The sequence below is a fragment of the Populus euphratica genome, unplaced genomic scaffold (assembly GCF_000495115.2).
Source record: "Populus euphratica unplaced genomic scaffold, PopEup_1.0 scaffold359.1, whole genome shotgun sequence".
Lineage (NCBI taxonomy): Eukaryota > Viridiplantae > Streptophyta > Magnoliopsida > Malpighiales > Salicaceae > Populus > Populus euphratica.
The window spans coordinates 227475-246971 of NW_011500135.1; the positions used below are offsets into that span (position 1 = coordinate 227475).

The 19497-nt window shown below is 29.5% G+C and overlaps 1 protein-coding gene across 1 annotated transcript; it reads right to left on the reverse strand.

Moving 5' to 3' along the window:
* Positions 1–2101: 2101 nt before the first annotated feature.
* On the reverse strand, positions 2102–7520 carry LOC105110486 (transcription factor GAMYB-like). The gene is made up of 5 exons (XM_011005554.1): positions 6756–7520; positions 5783–6158; positions 2499–3486; positions 2174–2421; positions 2102–2137 (listed from the first exon to the last, which is right to left on the reverse strand). Exons 2-4 carry the CDS (start codon positions 6143–6145, stop codon positions 2222–2224), a joined length of 1551 nt encoding a protein of 516 aa, XP_011003856.1. The 5' UTR covers positions 6146–6158; positions 6756–7520; the 3' UTR covers positions 2102–2137; positions 2174–2221.
* Positions 7521–19497: the final 11977 nt, after the last annotated feature.

Consider the following 19497-nt stretch of genomic DNA (forward strand, 5'->3'; position numbering starts at 1 on the left):
TCCGCCTTTGTCATGCTCATCAAGCACCTGGAATTTAGCGAGGAAGAATTATTACTCTAAAGAATTCTGCTCCTATTTATTGCACTAAAAAAATCTGGATCTTGAAACCATAAACGACAGCTTATCCAGTTGAGGCATTTGAGAAAAAAGAAACTCTTCTATCATGCCTCAACTGGAGAGAGTCATTTATTGCCCACTATTCTTCTAGTTATGTTTTCCGGGTATTACAGAGTGTTGATGATTATATTTGTTTTTTCACATGTTTTTTATTTGAAAATGCATTAAAAATAATATATATTTTTTAGTTTTAAAAAAATCACTTTTTGACATCAATAAATTAAAAAGAAAAAAATTAATTTAAAATAAAAAAAATATATTCATATGCTGTGGAGACAACATAGAGACACGGCTGCTTATGATGATTTGCTTTATCAAAATGGTATTTTATTTTTTTATATTAGTATATAAAAAATATTTAAAAACACTTTAAAATATATAAATTTGATATTTTTTTAAATAAAAATATTTTAAAAAATATACAGCAAACTCTTGCATTTATATTTAATATTCACGAGAAAAACCCTCCAGAATCACTCATGGGTTTGTATTATTTTTGACAAATCAACTCTTGTAAAACAGATTTGGTAGAATCTTTCATGTATTTGTAAATTTTAGTCAATTAAACCCAATTGGACTAAATTAAATTTAATTGTACGAAGAATACCAAATAATTTTAAAAAAATGTTTAAGGAATGAAAAAAATACATAAAAATTTAAGGGAAAAAAATTCAAATGCACAGATGAGAAGTTTTGAAAATTCTCAAACTAATAAAAGATGTTTAACAAATTAAAAAAATCAGAAATATTATGAAATAGTTTTAATTGCTCAACATTTAAGATTTTCAAAAATTCAAGAAATAAATTTCTTTTATGGAAATTGAAAATTATCGACCATTAATTATTTGGAAAGAAGTTAATAATTTTAAGAAAAAATCATTACAAATTTTTATTTCTTGAACATTTTAATGGCTAAGTATTCCCTAATATTTATTTAAAGGATATATTTTTTAATTCTTAAAAAATATCAAAAGTTATTGTTTTTAAAAATTATTTTTCTTACAAATTTTAAAAAATGTTATTGATTAAGTATTTTTTTAAATATTCCTTGAAAATTATTTTAAATTAGTAATTGTTTTTCTTTTATTCCATAAGCATTTTTTAAAATTCTTATTTTCTTGATTTTTTTTTATTTCTTAAAATTTTTACTTGGTATTCATCTAGCATCTCAATGCAATTATGTCCAATGGGGTTTAATTGACTAAATTTGCAAGAAAAAAGTAAATCTCGACCAAATCTTTTTCGCAATGGCTAATTTGCTAAATTGATAAAAACACACGGATGATTATGGTGGTTTGTAATGAATTAAACTTCAATTATAAAGTAGCATTATATTCTCCCCGGATTGATCCTTGCAGAGTTTGCAATATAATGCAATATATAAGAAACGAAATTTTCATTGAATAAAAAGATTATAATATATATAATAATAATATTATTTCAACACATCCCTAAAAGAAGACACTTTGAAAACCCCACTTTGAAATAGTGGGGCGTTTTTTGGGTTTCAATTTCTATGACACACAGGAGAAGAAGCCATCCTGCAGCGCCATTGCCAACCGATTTTTATTTCTTTTCTTTTCTTTTTTAATATAACTAAAAACTTTTATACATATATTTCGGCGAATTAAACCCAACATTGATGCACTTGAAGCATTGTTATGTAGTTTTCAAATTGATTATAGGATGTCCTTGTTTTTAATGAATCACAATTCATAAGTAAAGAGCACTGAGCATAGAAATAAATACCAAAAAAAAAAAAAGAGAATAAAAAAACCCACACATGGAATAATACTGACACGAATTGATAAAGTTTGACACCAGAACTGCGGTTGATAATGGAAGAAGGGATGTTCCATTCATATGGCATTGGGAGGATAATATTTCATGTCTTGGTCACCTAAGATGAGCACCAGACGCGCAAGCAAAACACCAGGAAGGTCACAGATTCTTTGGGAGCCCCCCTCTGAGGAATGATGACAAAAAGATTATAAAGGAGGTTGCAGGAATGTCAAATTTCAATGATTTAAAAGTCAACAAGGGCATTGTCCTTTTCCCAGTCGCAGTTACAAACTCATAGAACACGTTTGCTAGTACTCACTGTTCATGGTTGATCTCCCCCAAGAACCGCCACCACATCATCAGTCTGAAAAAACTGGTCCTTGTGGCAGTTATTGCTCGGCGCAAACCAGGCTGAGCCAAGCAAAACATCTGGCCTGTTGCAGTCTGTCTGATCGGAAGCTTTTCTCGCCTCAACATATGGGATCAAATCCTGATCAACTGGCTCGGGCTCAGCATTATATGCTACACGAAAAACAAGTAAAAGCTCATTACTAAAACTGGAAATCCCGAAAAGTTCATGTTATCTTAAATTGTCTCACCTCGTCCATCTGGGGAGCTTCCACTCACAGGAGTACACTCGCTAAATAATGAGGAAGCTGAATAACCCGAGGGAGAGTTAAGATCAGCATATACTTCCCATTCTGTTGCAGAGGTATTCAAGGGTGAAACATTTACTCCACCAAACGCGACAGAAACATCTGAAGTTGGGTGGCCAGAACATTTCTTTGAGTTTTTCAGAGTTCGTGATTCATAAAGTACTGCCTCCAAGAGACCACTACTTCGTGGTGACTGACCATCTGACCGCATCTCCTTGGTTGGAGGAGACTGAATTAAAGTATCAACAGACTCAAGCGAAGGCAGTGGGGAAGTTGGTGTGCCCCAGCTATCTTGTTGAGATTCTGAATATTGGAGTGAAGGGAGCTCTAACTTCATGGCCCCACATATGGGCCCGTTAGAAGAAGAAGTGTTGTCATTTAATATGGCATGACTACCAGGAAAAACATCCCATGGTGGCTGGTCATAGGTGCTCAAATCAGGATCATATGGGGGAGATAATCCAGAGTGCTCTATAATCTTTCCACAAGGATAATCTGTCAATTGATCAAACATTGGCATTCCCCTGCCAACACAACCATCAAGACCAGTGAATATGGTCTGTGACTCTCTAAGGCGTTTTGCAGGATGAATTGTTGGGAACACAACAGCATTACCATAGGAAGAACCTACACCTTGTTTCAGCATGCTGCTTGATGAAGTATCAAAAAGACCCGAGGAATAAGATAGGACATCTCGACTGAGTTCCAGGTTTTTGAATTCCACTTCTGGAATCTTAAAATGGTCAGTCTGCATCAGATCAGGATCATATGTGTCCCCTGTTTGCGACGTGCCCATATTTTGACCATCTTGAATCGTCTTGAATAATTGCAGACAAACATCAGGAGGATAAATTGGCAAGCCAGTACGTTGCAGTCTCTTTATTCTAGTATTCCAGTAGTTCTTTATCTCATTATCTGTCCGTCCAGGCAGCTGCAAGGAGAAGAAAATCATAAACACATAAAAATGGCAGCATAATACAGAAAATAAAGCTTGGAGCTTGAGATTATGTTTGTTTGTATTGAATAAAATATTAGAGAAGAAACTAGTATCATGTCTCCCATGGTTGCCTAAATGCTGCCCTGTATAAGAGTTCGCTAAACATGCCATGAAATACGCTACCAGCCTACCACATTCTGAGTGGGCATCATTACCAGAGAAATTAACAGAAACAGAAACTCATGCATATATTGAATTATCAAATTGAAATTTCGTGTGGGAAAAGTTACAAAAAAGATAGGGACGCCATTATGTAGTGTAGTCATAGCACATAAAAGGTGATTCTTGTCCTGAAACCCATACTGAGCCTAAGGGGTAATTATGAGGGCAGAAAGAAAAGCAAGGCTCTGCAACATCTCTCTCAAAAGAAAATAATGTCCTAAAAGATGAAGTTAATTGATGGCAATGGATAAGCAATGTAACATATATACAAGAAGACAATCTTGTAGTTTACCATGTAACAGGATATTTCCATGCATGTAATATGATATGGATTGTACATATAGGTTTTGATTTTTTTGAAGCTTATTTCTAAGGTTCAAAGAGCATGTATTCAACAAACAGCTTTTCTAATACTTCTGCAAAAAATAAAAAAATCAAAATCAAAACATAAGTTACTTTATAAGACACTAAACCAAAAATAATGCGGCTCTTAAGATGAAAAACATCAGCAAAATATGAATCCCTGAGATGGCAACATGATTTTTTTAAGATTAATAAAAGAGGTAAAACCAATAATATTTTTGAAAATGGAAGATGCTCAGGCAAAATATAAAACTAGCGAAATTACTCTCCCTTTTTTAATCACTAAGTGTTTTTTTGGACTCAGTGTTGATCCTCGACAAAATACGAACTCTACAGATATCTCCAAAACTAATTAGAGTGAATCATTTAGCCTAATGAAACATGTACTAAATTGAAAAAAAAAAATAAAAATTTTTGACACTGTAACCTAGAAAATCACCTAGCAAACAACGAAAATACAAATGCCAAAAAATGAAAGAAAGAAACTGCTCAATTAATACAAAGATTCCAAACTATTTCAGACACCAAGGTGTTTTAGCATGCTGAGTCTTGATCTCTTGAGTGAATAAATTATAAATTAGTCTCTAGTTTTGTAAGACAAATTAAACAGTTTTTCTAGTGAAGTTACTCTCCCCTTTTTTTTTTTATCACTAATGTTCTTTGGATTTGGTGTTGCTTCTCGACAAAATACGAACTCTGCATATATCTCCAAAACTAATTAGACTGAATCATTTAGCCTAATGAAACAAAAATTAAATTGAAGAAAAAAAGGAAATCTTTGGATATTGTAACTCAAATGTTTAGAAAAAGAAAAGATTGAGCGGATATCTGTTTGACTACCAAAATTTGTGTTAAATCACTATGCCCAAATTAACCTGTTCCTCCTATTTGTTGGTACACATGCTCATCTCATCTCATTCCAAAGAAGTGATAATGATTGAAGGTTAATTTGGAATTTTATGTTTTTATTTTGTTTCTTATTTAAGTATTTAATTCTATTTCCGAGAGAGTAGTTGATTTGATTTTCTTCTATTTCCTAGCTATTCTTTAACATCAGCAATCCCTTTTTATACTCATTTTTTTAAGGATTATGAAGGGTTTCTTGAGGCCTAAAGAGGAAAATTTATCACTCCTTTGAGGAAGCCTTTTTATAATTGATAACAAATGAAGATCTTTTATCAAGTTTTCATACCTCTAGTGTTACTTTCTGATTTTGTACACACCTTTTCTTTTCTCCTCTCCTCCCTATTCCTCCTCTCTCTTCCAGTTTCTTCTCATCCTATATCATGTATGTATATGCACTGCACATGCACGCAGATGCACACACACACAGATGGAAAGAGGAAAAAGACAGACAAGGTGTTCCATCAAATCATGCATACAATCAACTATATTCACAATAAACACCCAGCAAATTTATCAATTATGAGGGTGTGTTTTGGACTATAAACAAGTGTTTGCATACCCAAACACACACACACATGTTTGTAAGTGTATCTATTCCTATCATTTCCATATCCATGTCACTTGATTTTTGGATTTGCTATACAGTGCACATTCAAAAAAATCCAACATCAGACCATTGCTATGTTCCATGAACGAAGCTAGACATACCAATACCATTCACATGACATAATTTTTAAAAAAATTGAAGTGATCACACATTTATTAGAAAAATTTTCAAATCAGGAATAGGGTTACCAACCTCTGCTGCCATTCGAGCCCATTTATTTCCCATTGTAGCATGGAGTTCAATGATGCGGTTTTCTTCCTCTGGAGTGAACGCACCCTTCTTCAGATCCGGTCGTAGGTGATTCGCCCATCGCAGACGGCAGCTTTTACCACATCGGAAGAGCCCTGAGTGCTTCTGGACAGCATTCCAATTCCCCTCTCCATGCTTCTTGACATAGTCTATCAAAATAGCATCTTCTGCAGGGGTCCACGGGCCTTTTTTCAAAGGGATCATTCCACCCATCATCTCCCCACCATTAGCTTCATCAGCTGCAGGTGAATCTCGACAATCCTTGGATCTCTTACTGTCCTTGCTCCCATTCATCATGCTGCTCATCTCATGAAGATGCCTGAACAGATGAACAATGACGATTTAAAAAAAGCTCAAAACAGGTCATTTCAAATCAGAAAAAGGTAACTATCATAAAGAGCGAATCAAAGAGGATAATAAATTGCTGTTTTTGGAGGCAACGTAGAGGATAAAACATAAGGTTAAGTACAGACAATAAGGTACACTAATAAACATTTATTGATAAGCTTGATTCAACACAATTACATGCACGCACATGCAATCCAAGCAACTTTGTGCAGATTACGAAACACTTTCAGTCAAACCCAAAAAGCTTTAATCCGAGCCTATGAGATATTATTGACTTCACTTATAAGACAACTTTGCGAAGATTCTCTACACGAAACCCTTGTTTGTTGAGGAGTGGAATTAATACATTTGGCCACCCCTTTCACCCTATTCAATTTCCAGAAAATTCCAAGTCCATTACAGCACAAAGCTCACTTATTTAGACTACTTCAACATATCTATCCTTTAATTGGCTATTCACATTATTACCACAAACAAATAAAAAAGACTTAAATAGCATTACCACAAACAGATAAAAAAAAAGAAGAAGAAGAAGAGTAGAATGGCATATGGTTGAGAGCTCTTTTACCTGCACTCAGGTGAAGGTTGACAAGGTTTAAGGATCACACACTCATCAATCCTACTAATACCCTATGATCTCGCAAAATCTAACACCGCAAAACCATCTAGTCTAAAACTTAAATGTAACTATGAAAAAATAAAAATAAAAAAACCTTAAAACTGTTAAAATAAAATTTGAGGAGAAGCAAACCACAATCTGATAACACAAATAAAACTAAGAAAATTCTTTAAAACTCAAAAGATTTCTTGTAAAGTAATTAATGCTGAAATCGTAACAAAAATGATGGTATCACAGTTCAACAACAAAACAAAAGGATTAGAACTTAAAATCAAAAGGGTCAGAAATGGGAGCTAGAAATAACAGGATTTAATCAAACTCAATAAACCCTGGAATTACAGCTCTACATTTAGAGAAAGAAGCAATCAAAACAGTAAAAACAAAACAAGAAAGTACACAATACCCAGATCCATTAAAGCAAAACCCATACCATAAAACTCTACCACACATCTAAACCAAGTCTGGAGGCTGAAAACAGAAGATGATTTTGTTTCTTTTTCTTGAAATAAAGGACAGAGTGAAGTAGAAAAATGGGTTTGAAGAAAGAAAAGAGTGAAAGAAAAAGAAGCCCAATTGATTTAGACAAATTAGATGGCTTAAAACGAGGAAATATAGAAGAGATTCAAAATAAATATCTCTCTCTTTTCTTAAAAGCAATAAAATAAAATCCAGCTTTTCTTTCTTTTCACTGTTCTCTCAGGGAGAGGAAGGGAGTGTTCGTATTTTTGCTCATAAGGTTTTATATAAAAGGCATAAGGACCCACCTAATCTTTACTTATATTAATTATCAATCAATCATTATGAGATTATTAATTAATTTTGATAGCTTTCGATATTAATGAACAGTTCATCTATCATTGCATTGATAGAAGACAGCCAAGGATGCCCACATATTTCTTTTAAGGAAGTAATAGATAGTTCTATTAGAAATGGAACTCCATTTTTTCCCATTTCAAAATTGAATAGATTAACGAAGATAAGAAAAAGATGAAGACCACCAGTAATGAAAACTCTTTTATATATATATATATATATATATTTCTCACCTGTGCTATTGCTTGACTTTCACCATTTTTTCTAGAAATGGTTTGGGCTACAATTTTTAAAAATTTAATTTTTTTATTTTAGATTAATTATTTTAGTGTTTTAGGGTTGTTTTGATATGCTGCTATCAAAAATAAATTTAAATTTAAATAAATATTATTTTGATACATTTCTAAATAAAGATTAATTATTTTAGTGTTTTAGGGTTGTTTTGATATGCTGCTATCAAAAATAAATTTAAATTTAAATAAATATTATTTTGATACATTTCTAAATAAAAAATATTTTAAAAAACAATCACTTTTATAATATCAAATACTATCATAATATGAAATAAAATGATGTTTCAAGGCAACAATATTTTACCATCAAACTACCAAAAACAACTAGTTTTTTTTATATAGAACATAGTTTTAAAAATTGATCTAATTATAAGTTATATACAATAAATTTTTATTATTTTTATTTTTTTTTTTTAAATCAACAGGCTAAAAGCCAAATTTTGATCAAGTCAGGGTTTGGTCAGTGACTTGACTTGGGGTTTTTTCCCCACGTAAACTAGGTTTTTTTTTTAATTTTATCTTTAACACGAATCGATCTAGATCCTGAATTGACTAAATCCTGAATCAATTTACCAGGTACCCCCATTCCAAAATGTATTATTGAAAAATATATTGTGGAAATTGAATACAAAATAGAAATTCTGAGAATGTTAGTAAGTGTGTTACAATGATTGGTTAGTGGTTTTTAGCAAATAGGTTTACATACCTAATGATCCTATATGACACGATCAAAAGATTAATATCTTTTTCCAAGTATAGAAGTGTCGAAGTAATAAATAATAAGGCAAGACCAGGGTTGAACTACATAGAGGTTAATTGTATAAATTATAAACAACAATAATACAACAACAACAACAATAATAATACTAATAATACTACTACTAATAGTAATAATAATAGTAATAATAGTAGTAGTAATACTAATAATAATAGAATAAAAAGAAAAGGAAAAAGAAGAAATTGATGAGAACTTTGATATGAAAGATTAACGTAAGGATTAAACAATGATAACAACAAATGTCAAGGTTAGAGGATCCACTAATAGTATGCCAAACAAGTATAGTATAAACTCTTATTATTCAATTGGAAATCACACATAAAGGAGGTTTCAATCAGATTATAAATTATTAACATGATTAAATTAATTATCTTATTTGATTAATACTAATACTTGTTCGTTGTTGCTACAATTTAGACTTGAATATAGTCTTGTTAAAACCAAACCTCTACATGAAAGTTGTAAGCTTATGTCTTACCTTGCCATCAATATAAAGTAGACCTAAATTCGAGATCTACAGCTCCAGATATGACCTAATTATCGAACAGTGTTCGGTTTGGACTGCACCAACATCTCTTTTCTAAGTTTGATCGTCTCTCTGTTCTTTCAATTTCAGTACTTAAACTCATCAATTAATCATTTTATTAATGTGATAGGCCTGCATTTAAAATAAACATTTACCATAAATTAAAGGTATCTTATATTATTAGATATATTATTATAAAACATGCTTTAGTTAAGGAGTTACTGATACTTCAAGTGCAAAAAAATAATATAAAACCTTGATAAAAATGTATTTTTAAGTACTAATCAACCCTACCAAACAAACCCAAACTTATCTTAAACACACATTTAGGACATGTTTGAGAGTGTGGTAGATGTTGCATTTCTAAGTGTTTTTTGCTCAGAAATACATTAAAATGATAGTTTTTTATTTTATTTTTTAAATTTATTCTTGACATTAGCATATCAAAACAATCTAAAAACACTACAAAAATTAATTTAAAAAAAAAACTCAAATTTTAGACAAACAATGTTTTGGCCGTACTGTGAAACACCCCCTTAATCTTTTACAGATACTATGCTGATATAGGAGGTGTGACTTTAGTTAGGCTAAGGCCCAATTAAGAGCTAATGATGGGGACTGAAAAATCAAACTCTAACAAAAATTTTGTTGAGATCAAAATTAATTAAATGATAATTTATGGTCTCCTTATAAAATGGTTTCAATGCTTTCAACAACTTGCAACTTAAGTGATGATGTTCTAAAATTAAATAAGCTTAGGAACAATGTATTTTTATGGTTGGATAGTAGGTTTAATCAAGTGTTCTTGCTATTTTATCTATTCTCCATAGTTAAGGAAGGTGGGAGCTTAATGTAGGAAGCATAGTACCTGCAAAATAGTTTTTTTTGACGGATTTCAAGATTCTTATATTTTTAAGTTAGTATTTTTATAGAAAAAATTGATAAATATGTAAAAAGAATATTAAACTCTATAAACAAAATTATTTGTTCTTGTTTTAACATGTAATAAATGTTCTATAAAAGAAAATGGTTATATATATATATATATATATATATTGAGAATAGAAAAATTATCAATTCTTTATGTGGGTGGTTTAAAAAGTATTTATACTTCTTTAATTTTTTATTTTTTTTGCTTGAATGAGAGGGCAGAAAATTCATTTCATCCTAATAACATTAATGAATAAAAATCTCTTACACATACATTAATAAGAAATAAATATCTTTTAAATAAAAATTAATGAGAGATAAATATCTATGATACAAATATCAAATAAGGATAGATATCTTTTACATTTGTATTAAAGAGATGCAAATATGGTAAGCCATAAGAGACTTTTATACATCTTAGGGTGGAGATAAAATAGGATTTAAGCTAAAATATTCGAGTCAATAAAAAATTACAAAAAAAAAAATGTTGGGTTCAAGCCACAAGTTTGGACTTAAAAGACTAGACTTAGGCTGCTCATCAAGGCCCAAAAAACCAGGTACACAGCTTAGGCTCAAAGGATGCTAGGCTGCACACCTAGCACTTGGGCCCATACACTCTATATGGATCCTAGGAGGGTCAAGCCATGTGAATGATGTCATTGGATCCATGTGTGCAACCTAAGCCCAAACTTGTTTTGGGATCCTTTAAGACCTTGACCATTATTAAAATATGTTTAGATTAACATAAAATTATTTTAAAAAATATTGTTAAATTATAGTCCATCAATAAGCAAAGAAACTACACCTTAGGAACTATATCAATGAAAATATCTCATTTCCATGTGTTTAGTCTTAGAAGAAATTTGATGTTTTCAGCAAAGTTTTAAATCTGTAATATATGAATCATCTAATTTTGTTTTTAATTTATTTTTTGGTTGATGCTACTTGTTAATATCTATGTTTTAATCACAATAACAATTATTATAATGTCAAACACATATTAAATTTTAAATTAACTATTAGAGTATAAGAACTAATTTTCTTTCCATTTAATGTTCTTCTTTAATTAACTTTATTCTTTATTTTAAAAATAGAAAAATGAAAAAGAGATAAAATAAATATGAAAAATTGATAATAGAAAAAATTAAAATAATAAATAATAAATTAAACATAGTCAACACATGTAAAAAAATCAATTAATTTTTAAAACTAAAAGACTATTTATTTTGTTTTGTAAAACTAGAAAGACTAATTTATAATTTACTCCAATAAATAACATAACATGCATGGAAGAAAGGATTCTTTCACCATAGCCTTGTGAGAAACACACATGTAAGCATTAAATAATAGTAAAGCTAGTCATCACCTGTCACGGGAGAAACTAGGTATGATCACCCAATAACAAACTAGGTTATTTTGGATTAGTAGTACATAAAATTTAAATTTTTAACAAAATAATATAAGTGTAAAAACATTTATTAAAATAATGTAGTTTATGCTTATTGCAATTTCAAAATGTGACATGTAAAAAATTATGATTGAGAAACACGATGCGAACTAAATGTCATATTTACAAAACATGACTTCTTTACAAAACATGATATTAAGAAGGGAAGATGGTGTTTAATTTCATGATAGGGTAAGTTGTTGCGATTTACAATTGGGATAGACAGAAACTATACTATTTTACCATTTATTTTTTAAACTATGCTATTATTTTAATATTTTTAACTTAAGATAAAGTAGTGTCTATTTACTTCCATATAGAATAAGTTATACCTCTTCCAAGATGGGAGCTTAAGCATTGTGTAAGCAAGTTTACAACATGTTTGGAACATTTTAAATTAAATTCAATTATGAGGTTTTAATGAAATCTTATATTTAAAATGATATAAAAGTAAATCAGAGATCGACTCCTCTAATTTACTACACTAAAAAGAAAAAAAATTAATTTTAAAATTGACCTCTAAAAATACTAGATTATTCATCTCTTTTTTTCAGAGATTGTTTGAAGAAACAAGATGAACATGACATGAGTAACATATAAAACAAAATGAATTGAATTCTATATCTTCTTCCAAACATGTGATTACAATTTATTTATCAATTGAATTCAAAATAAACACTATAATTGAATTCAATTATAGTAGAAAATTATTTACATCTTATTGATAACTCTCGAGAAGGATTTAAATGTTTGCAGCTGCCTGCCTTATTGCCATTTCAGATGCTGTCATGCCCATTCAAATTACAAGTTGGTATTATAGGTGTTAACAATACTAGAGTATTTGTAAAATTTGTATTATCCATCTTGAATCAACCCATCAAAGTTGGTTAACATTAATATTACAAATTATAAGTGGTAAAAAAAACTTAATAAATAGATATTAACAGTCGGGTGACAAGTTGAGATGTTTAAAACCTGCTCATCTCGCTTAAACCATCCCATTATAATCAATAATGTAACCCTAAAAAGTATTTGATATAAATAATAATCTTTAATTATTTTCTTTTCTCTCTCTCAAACCCGCCACTCAACCTCACCCACCCAAGCTAACCAAGCTCTCATTCTTGTCTTTTATTTCTAATTTAGTTATTCCAACAACCTCAATCTTTATAGTTTCCACGGATCTCACTGTTAGTGTTTGGTGTACTACTTGTATTATTGTTTTTCTTTGGTTTCATGAAACATATACAAGCAATAAATATAATAAATTTAATTTTTTTAGGAGTCCTAAGGATCCTACTAGACATCCAAAGTTTTTTAGGACTTATATGAAAATTACCTGAAGACCATATATTCTTTTTAGCTTTAAATAATTGTTTCAAGGCTGGGTTGTACATATATATGTCAAAATATCAATTTTCCCTTTAAATAATATCACATATATTACTTTAGGCTAATTTTAAAAATTTATTCAATTAAGTCCTTACTTGATTGTTTCTAGGTCTAGAATTATAACCTAATGTGTTAACTATATTCTAATCCTTAATTTCTAAAATTTATTTACAATCAAGTCATATTTAATTAATCATTTTATTTCAAATTTTAACCAATGGTTCTTATGTGTGTGACCAATTAGATTTTCTAATAAGTGAGTCCAAATATAAATCATCATCTAAATAAAATAATATTAAAAAAAATTAAAAATATATTTTATTATCAATTTAATAATTGCTTGATTTATATTTGAAGATAAAGTATAATGCTTAACAATCTGTCATGATCCTTCAAATATTAGAAAAGTCATAAGTGGTTTGACTTAACCTTCTACTTATTAGTTTCTCAGTATAATTATTATATCTTTATCAAGAATATTTTAATTTAGAATATTATCACAAAATATAGAAAATTGTCTAGAAGAGTATTCTCGACCTCTATCACTTCTAAATTTTTTATTTTTTTTATTTTCTACCATTTCTTGAATTAATTTTAATTTTTTTTTTATTTTCTACCATTTCTTGAATTCTTTGAATCGTCCAAATGCTTCATTTTTAATTCTTAATAAGTGAACATAGGTAAAACGAGAATAATCATCAATGAAAGTTATGAAATATCTTCTCCCATCTCTTTTTAACATATCATTTATTTCATATATATCAGGATGGATTGACTCAAGTAATTGAGAATTTCTTTCAACTTTAGAAAAAAGGTCTTTTTTGTTATCTTTACTTGAATACATACTTCACATTTGTCATTATTATCATGCTGATGTGAAATATAACCATGTATATACATATATTTCAAATATTTATATTTTAGATGTTATAATTAAACATGCAAAAAAAGAGTAGATTCAACTATATAAGTAGAAATAACATTAATTTCATTAATACTACACTTAAAAACACCATTACAAGTGTCATGATGAGCATGACGTCGAATGGAGAAACTGTCTTTTGGAAGTTAAAGGGGCATTGGGTTTAATCATCAAGTTATGATTATTGGGTTTAAGAGTCGCCATATAGTATTATGGTTAATAAGAAACCAAACGACATGCGAGAGCTTGGGTAAGAGGACTAGTTGTGTAAGGAAAAGAAATATCATCCTTAGTACACCCTATTTAAAGTAGGTTGCATTGCTTATCGATAGTTTTTTCAAGTCATGTTTCTATCCGTTGATCTTGTCTACGGTTTAAGTTAGATCCACCATCATTAGAAAGTTTCTACCTTATTGGATTAAGTTTTAACTCTTTTAAGGTCCATATTTAACACTACGTTTATTTCTTAGATATAGTTAATTCCTAACATTTCAAAAAATAAACTAATTATTATGAGATTTTTGGTATTTTGGCTAAACCTTAATAGATGATTATAAATCGATCACGATATCCATTTCCCATTTAAAATATGATAAAACTATGATTTTATCTTTTTAGGAAATATACATAAAAAACCTTTAGGATTTGATCGTATGCACAAAAATAAAATATCTTTTTTTAATAAAGAAGTTTTAGGTTTTTTTGGGAAAAAATAAATATTTTAATACCAGGTTCATATCTTACAGTATAATTTTACGGTCTAATATTAGATAAAATTGTTAGAAAAACAAATAACGAACTCATAAATAATTTTAAAATGGTCGTTGGAATTTTTTTGGGTTGGATCCAGCCCAAGGCCCAAGTCTGGCCTGGTCAAATTGGGTTGGGTCACTGGAAGCCCAACAATTCTTTATTCTCTCTTTTTTTAATGGGTTGGGCTGAAACGAGCTTAACCTATCCACATTAAATGGTCACTAGCCTAGTCTAGTAACTATGCTAATTATTTTCATTGTTGCAGACTATGAATTCACTTCGTTTTGCATGCAGTGGATGAGAGAAGGTTTGCAAGGGGTTAAAGAGGGAAGAGAGAAGAAGATTAACTGGTGTAGAGGGTATGTAGCTGTCATTGCTAGTTCATCGACGCGACTAAGGTATTGCTAGAGTTGTTCCCAACACCGCTGTTGAAGATTAGTGTCTGGAGCAAGAAGAAGAGTATTACAATGGCATGGTTGTTCAGGTGAGAGGTGGAGAGGATGTGCAATAAAAGGAGGTACATGGCGATCGATGAAGAAGACTAGTGTAGTGGCTGAAACCATGGTGGAGAGAGAGAAAAGCAGGGATGACAGACAAAAATACAAGAAGAAAACTAGTTTTTTTGCTCACTTCACACCCGTCTTTTTTGCTCCTCAATGCCTAATATCCACTCTTTTTTAAAGGGGTAAAAGAGGGACATCCTATCTTTATTAGGGATCATTCTTAGCTCTTAATTCAACTATGAAGGATCTCCATCGTTGGCTTAAAGTTGTTATTATAAGCTATTAAATTCGGTTGCTAAATGTTGATTGAGTTAACTTTTTTAGGGCAGCGCCATGACGGTCATAGGGGAAATCAACATGCAAGAATTACGTTGGAATGTAGTACAACGTCAGGCCATCATAGTAGTGAATGGTTTGTCTTGTTTGATGCAGAGATAAAGTATTAAATGCTTTAAAAATATAGCCACTGAGCCACCTTTCTGGTATGAGAGGTTAAAGCTGATGAACAATAACCAGACGACAAGTTGTCTACCATCTCTTTCTATTTTTTTTTATTCTTGTGCTACTCAAAACGACATCTTTTTATACCAAAACAAGTTGTTTTAGTCAAAACACACCGTTTTATTTAAGTGAAACGGTGCGTTTTGATTTTCTTAGGGTTTTTATTAAGGATTTGCCTAAAGTTCAAATTAGTCCTTCTACTTTTGATTTCTTTTAATTGCATCTCTAATTGACCTTGAACTTTTAATTTTATATAATTTTATCTTTTTCAGACTCCAATACCAACCCTGAATTTCAACATCTTTTTTTTATTTTGGTCCTTGATTTTGGATTTATACAAATTGACTCTTAATTGATCATTAAACTTTCAATTTACTTTAATTTCACCCTTTTTTTCAAACAAATTGAGTCTCTAAAGTTTAAAGTCTTTTTCAAAAAGGTCCTTAGTTATGAATTTCTTCAATTTAACCATTAATTGATTCTAAATTTTGATTTTCTTATAATTTTATCTCTGATTTTAATTAATTAAATTCGTAAAAAATTAAGTTTAGTCCTCCAAAATTCCAATATTCTTGATTAATCCTAAATTAGGCTCCCAAACTTATTTTTATAAGTAAATCAATAATAAAATTAATTTGACCCATTAAAAGTGTAATTAAGTCTTTACATCTAATTAAATCTTTTAATTTGAACCAATTTATTTCTTAAACATAATTAAACTTTTAATTTAGCCTATGATTATATCAAATTAGTCGATTAAACATCTATTTAATTTCTAGAATTAATTTTTATGCAGATCCGTTAAATAATCATATAATTTGATATTGAATCTGCATTGTCTCTTTAGTCTTGGGTACAATAGGGTATGATTAGGCTTGTAATTTCATCCAAAATTTCAGCTTGATTCTTCAATATATCTTAAACCTTCCTCAACCTGTTTTTGCCAAGTTGCTATTTTTCTTGTTATTATTGCTCTTGTTTCTTTTTTTTATTTTGAAAGGAAATGGGTAAATTTAAAGGGGAAACCCAAAAACAAGTTATGACAACAAGAATAACAATTTCCCACAAACATCTCTCTCTCTGTTACAATAACCATACCTTAAAACGATCTTGAACCCTTTCTTACTTAAAAGACTAGTAAATACAATGTTTTTTCTAATCTTAGGAACATAAAATATATTGACTAAGGATAATTTTTCTCCAAAAGTAAAGTACAATTCAATAGTTTATTTTCTCAAAACTTTGCAGGATTATGGTTGCCTATCAAGACTTTTTCAGGTTTTTTTAATTCTTTATAAGTCTTGAACCATGCTTTTGTTTTTGCAAATATGAATTATTACACCAGAATACAACCAACAATTTAAAGTCTTTACAGCATTGGTTGCTATATTTTAACTCAATTACCATTTCAATTTAAATGTTTGAGACCATAACAACTAACTCCCTAACTCTGTCTTTTTCAATCATATTCAATTTGAAAGAACTATCTTTTTTATTGAAATTCTTGAATTTACACTCTTTTATATAATGCCATTTATGTATAGAATAGAAATAAACCATATGCTTCTTGTTAGTATCATGTTGCTTCTTATTAGTGTTGTGTTTCTTTTTGAATTTGTTTCTTTTTTTTATATACTTTCAGATTGTTTTGAGTAATAATCAAACCAATTTCACTAACTAGATTCACTTTAGAATTTATTACTTACAATTCACATATATAAGATTAAACCTTGAATTGCAAGTGTGTTTGAAACTATTCAAAGGTATCATTGTTTGTTGAATGCAATATCTTTTTCCTATATTTATTCCATGATTAAAGAAGTTTCGATAAACCACCCCTACTTAAAGTGAATCAAGAACTTTGATATCCAAATCATTAAGTTTTAATATCACATTTAAATTTCATAAGCTTGATCTATGATTCGCTTGATGTTAGTAATCTCATACTTAAAATATCTTAAAGAAAGAAAACGTTTAGAACCTAATTTTTTCTACTTATAGTGTGTCTTTAAAGCATCCTAAATTTCTTTTGGTGACTTTAATTTAAAGAAGATGTCATAAAGTCGACTAGTCAGAGTATTCAGAACATGCCCTCGATAAAATACTTCATCTTCCTCACATTTCAGTCTTTTAGTCTTAATAACAGTAGATTCATCTTCTTGTAATTTAGGTAATACATGCATATTTGGGTTAAGAATACAATATATTTTTAATAAAGTAAGTAGGAACATCATCTTCTTCATCCACCTTGTGTATATCGTACGATTAAAACAATCTAGTTAAATTTTGACATTCATAACAACCTTAATGCTTGAATCAAATTTGTCTCCATTAGATAAGCACCTTGAAATTGTAAATATATTTTTTAATATGGGAACAAATAAAGAGTTGGCTTAGAGATGTGAAAAAACTGTCTTTAAAGTGTTTATTCCACATAAAAACAACACCTTCAGGATTCAACTAAATTGTCTAAACCTTTACATGAATGAGAAAAGAAGACAAATTGAAGAATATATATATATATATATATATATATATATATATATATTCTTTATGTAGTGACATGTTTATTAGACTTGAAATATTATTTCTGTTAATATTATAACTGTTAATGAAACAATTATAATTTAAGTTAAACTGAATAGGTTTTATCTCAACGGTCATAAATAAATTTCAAATGTCATCTTTTGATATTATAAATATCCATATAATAGCATTGTAAAGCCCATTATGAGAGCTCATCTACCATGGCTTTCACTTAATTTACTACACAATAAAAACCCATAATTATAAACATTTAGGACATAATGTTTCTTTTCAATATAGGATAAATATATATATTTTTTATTTACAAACTATATCAATAAAGAGTCAACCTCAAAACCATGCCCAGACAATGAAAAATGAGAGAATAGGATGTAAAAAATGTAATGGAAGAAAAAAATATATTATACTATATAAATGTAATTATACATATAATATAAATGTTTTAAATATTATATTATAGAATTATTATTATTTTTTGGTGTTTGGAGAATTTTAACTAAATTAAAATATTATATACACTAATTTACTAAATTAATATATTTTTATATTAAACATTAATATACCATGGATTGCTTTCTTTCTATTCCCCCGAATTGCTGGAAAACTTTGACTCACCTTCTTATTACTTATTTCATTTTTTTTTATTAAAATAAAAACTATAATATGCGTAGGGGTGTTTTCACGTCTCACCTTAGTGCCCGATACAATGCATTGAAAAGGTTTAGTTAGATAGTTTGGGTATAGGTTTAGAAAAAAAGATCGAGAGGTAGATAAGAATATGTTATGATCGATCAAGATCTGCAATTCCTCGGTTAGCTAGTAAAATAAACAAGGAATGCCTACCAAGTGGAGCATAAGAAGCAGGGGAGGGCCATCAAGTATTGCGTACACTTGGTAAATCTTAACTTTCTAAAGTTTTCACAGCTCATCCAAACATAACATCTTGAAGGAGAACTATTGCAGAATAATGGAGGTAGGCAAATATGCCTTGAAAAGGAGCTAGTAAGAATATGTAGAGTATCGGCAGTATGATGACATGACTAAAACATTGATGTCTTCTCCTAAGTGCAGGAGTGTCGAAGTAATAAATAACCCGGCAAGACCAGGGTTGAACCACAGGGAGGTTAATTGTACAAATTATAAACGACAATAATACAACAACAATAATAATAATAACAACAACAATAATAATAGTAATAACAATAATAACAACAATGACAATAACAATAACAATAACAATAACAATAATAATAATAATAGTAGTAGTAGTAGTAGTTGTAGTAATA

Coding starts and splice junctions, on each gene's coding strand:
- LOC105110486 (XM_011005554.1), bottom strand. CDS start 6,145: ATGAGCAGCATGATGAATGGGAGCAAGGACAGTAAGAGATCCAAGGAT. Junction 3,487..5,782: donor GGGCTCGAATGGCAGCAGAG/GTTGGTAACCCT, acceptor TTCTCCTTGCAG/CTGCCTGGACGGACAGATAA. Junction 2,422..2,498: donor AAGCTCCCCAGATGGACGAG/GTGAGACAATTT, acceptor TTTTTCGTGTAG/CATATAATGCTGAGCCCGAG.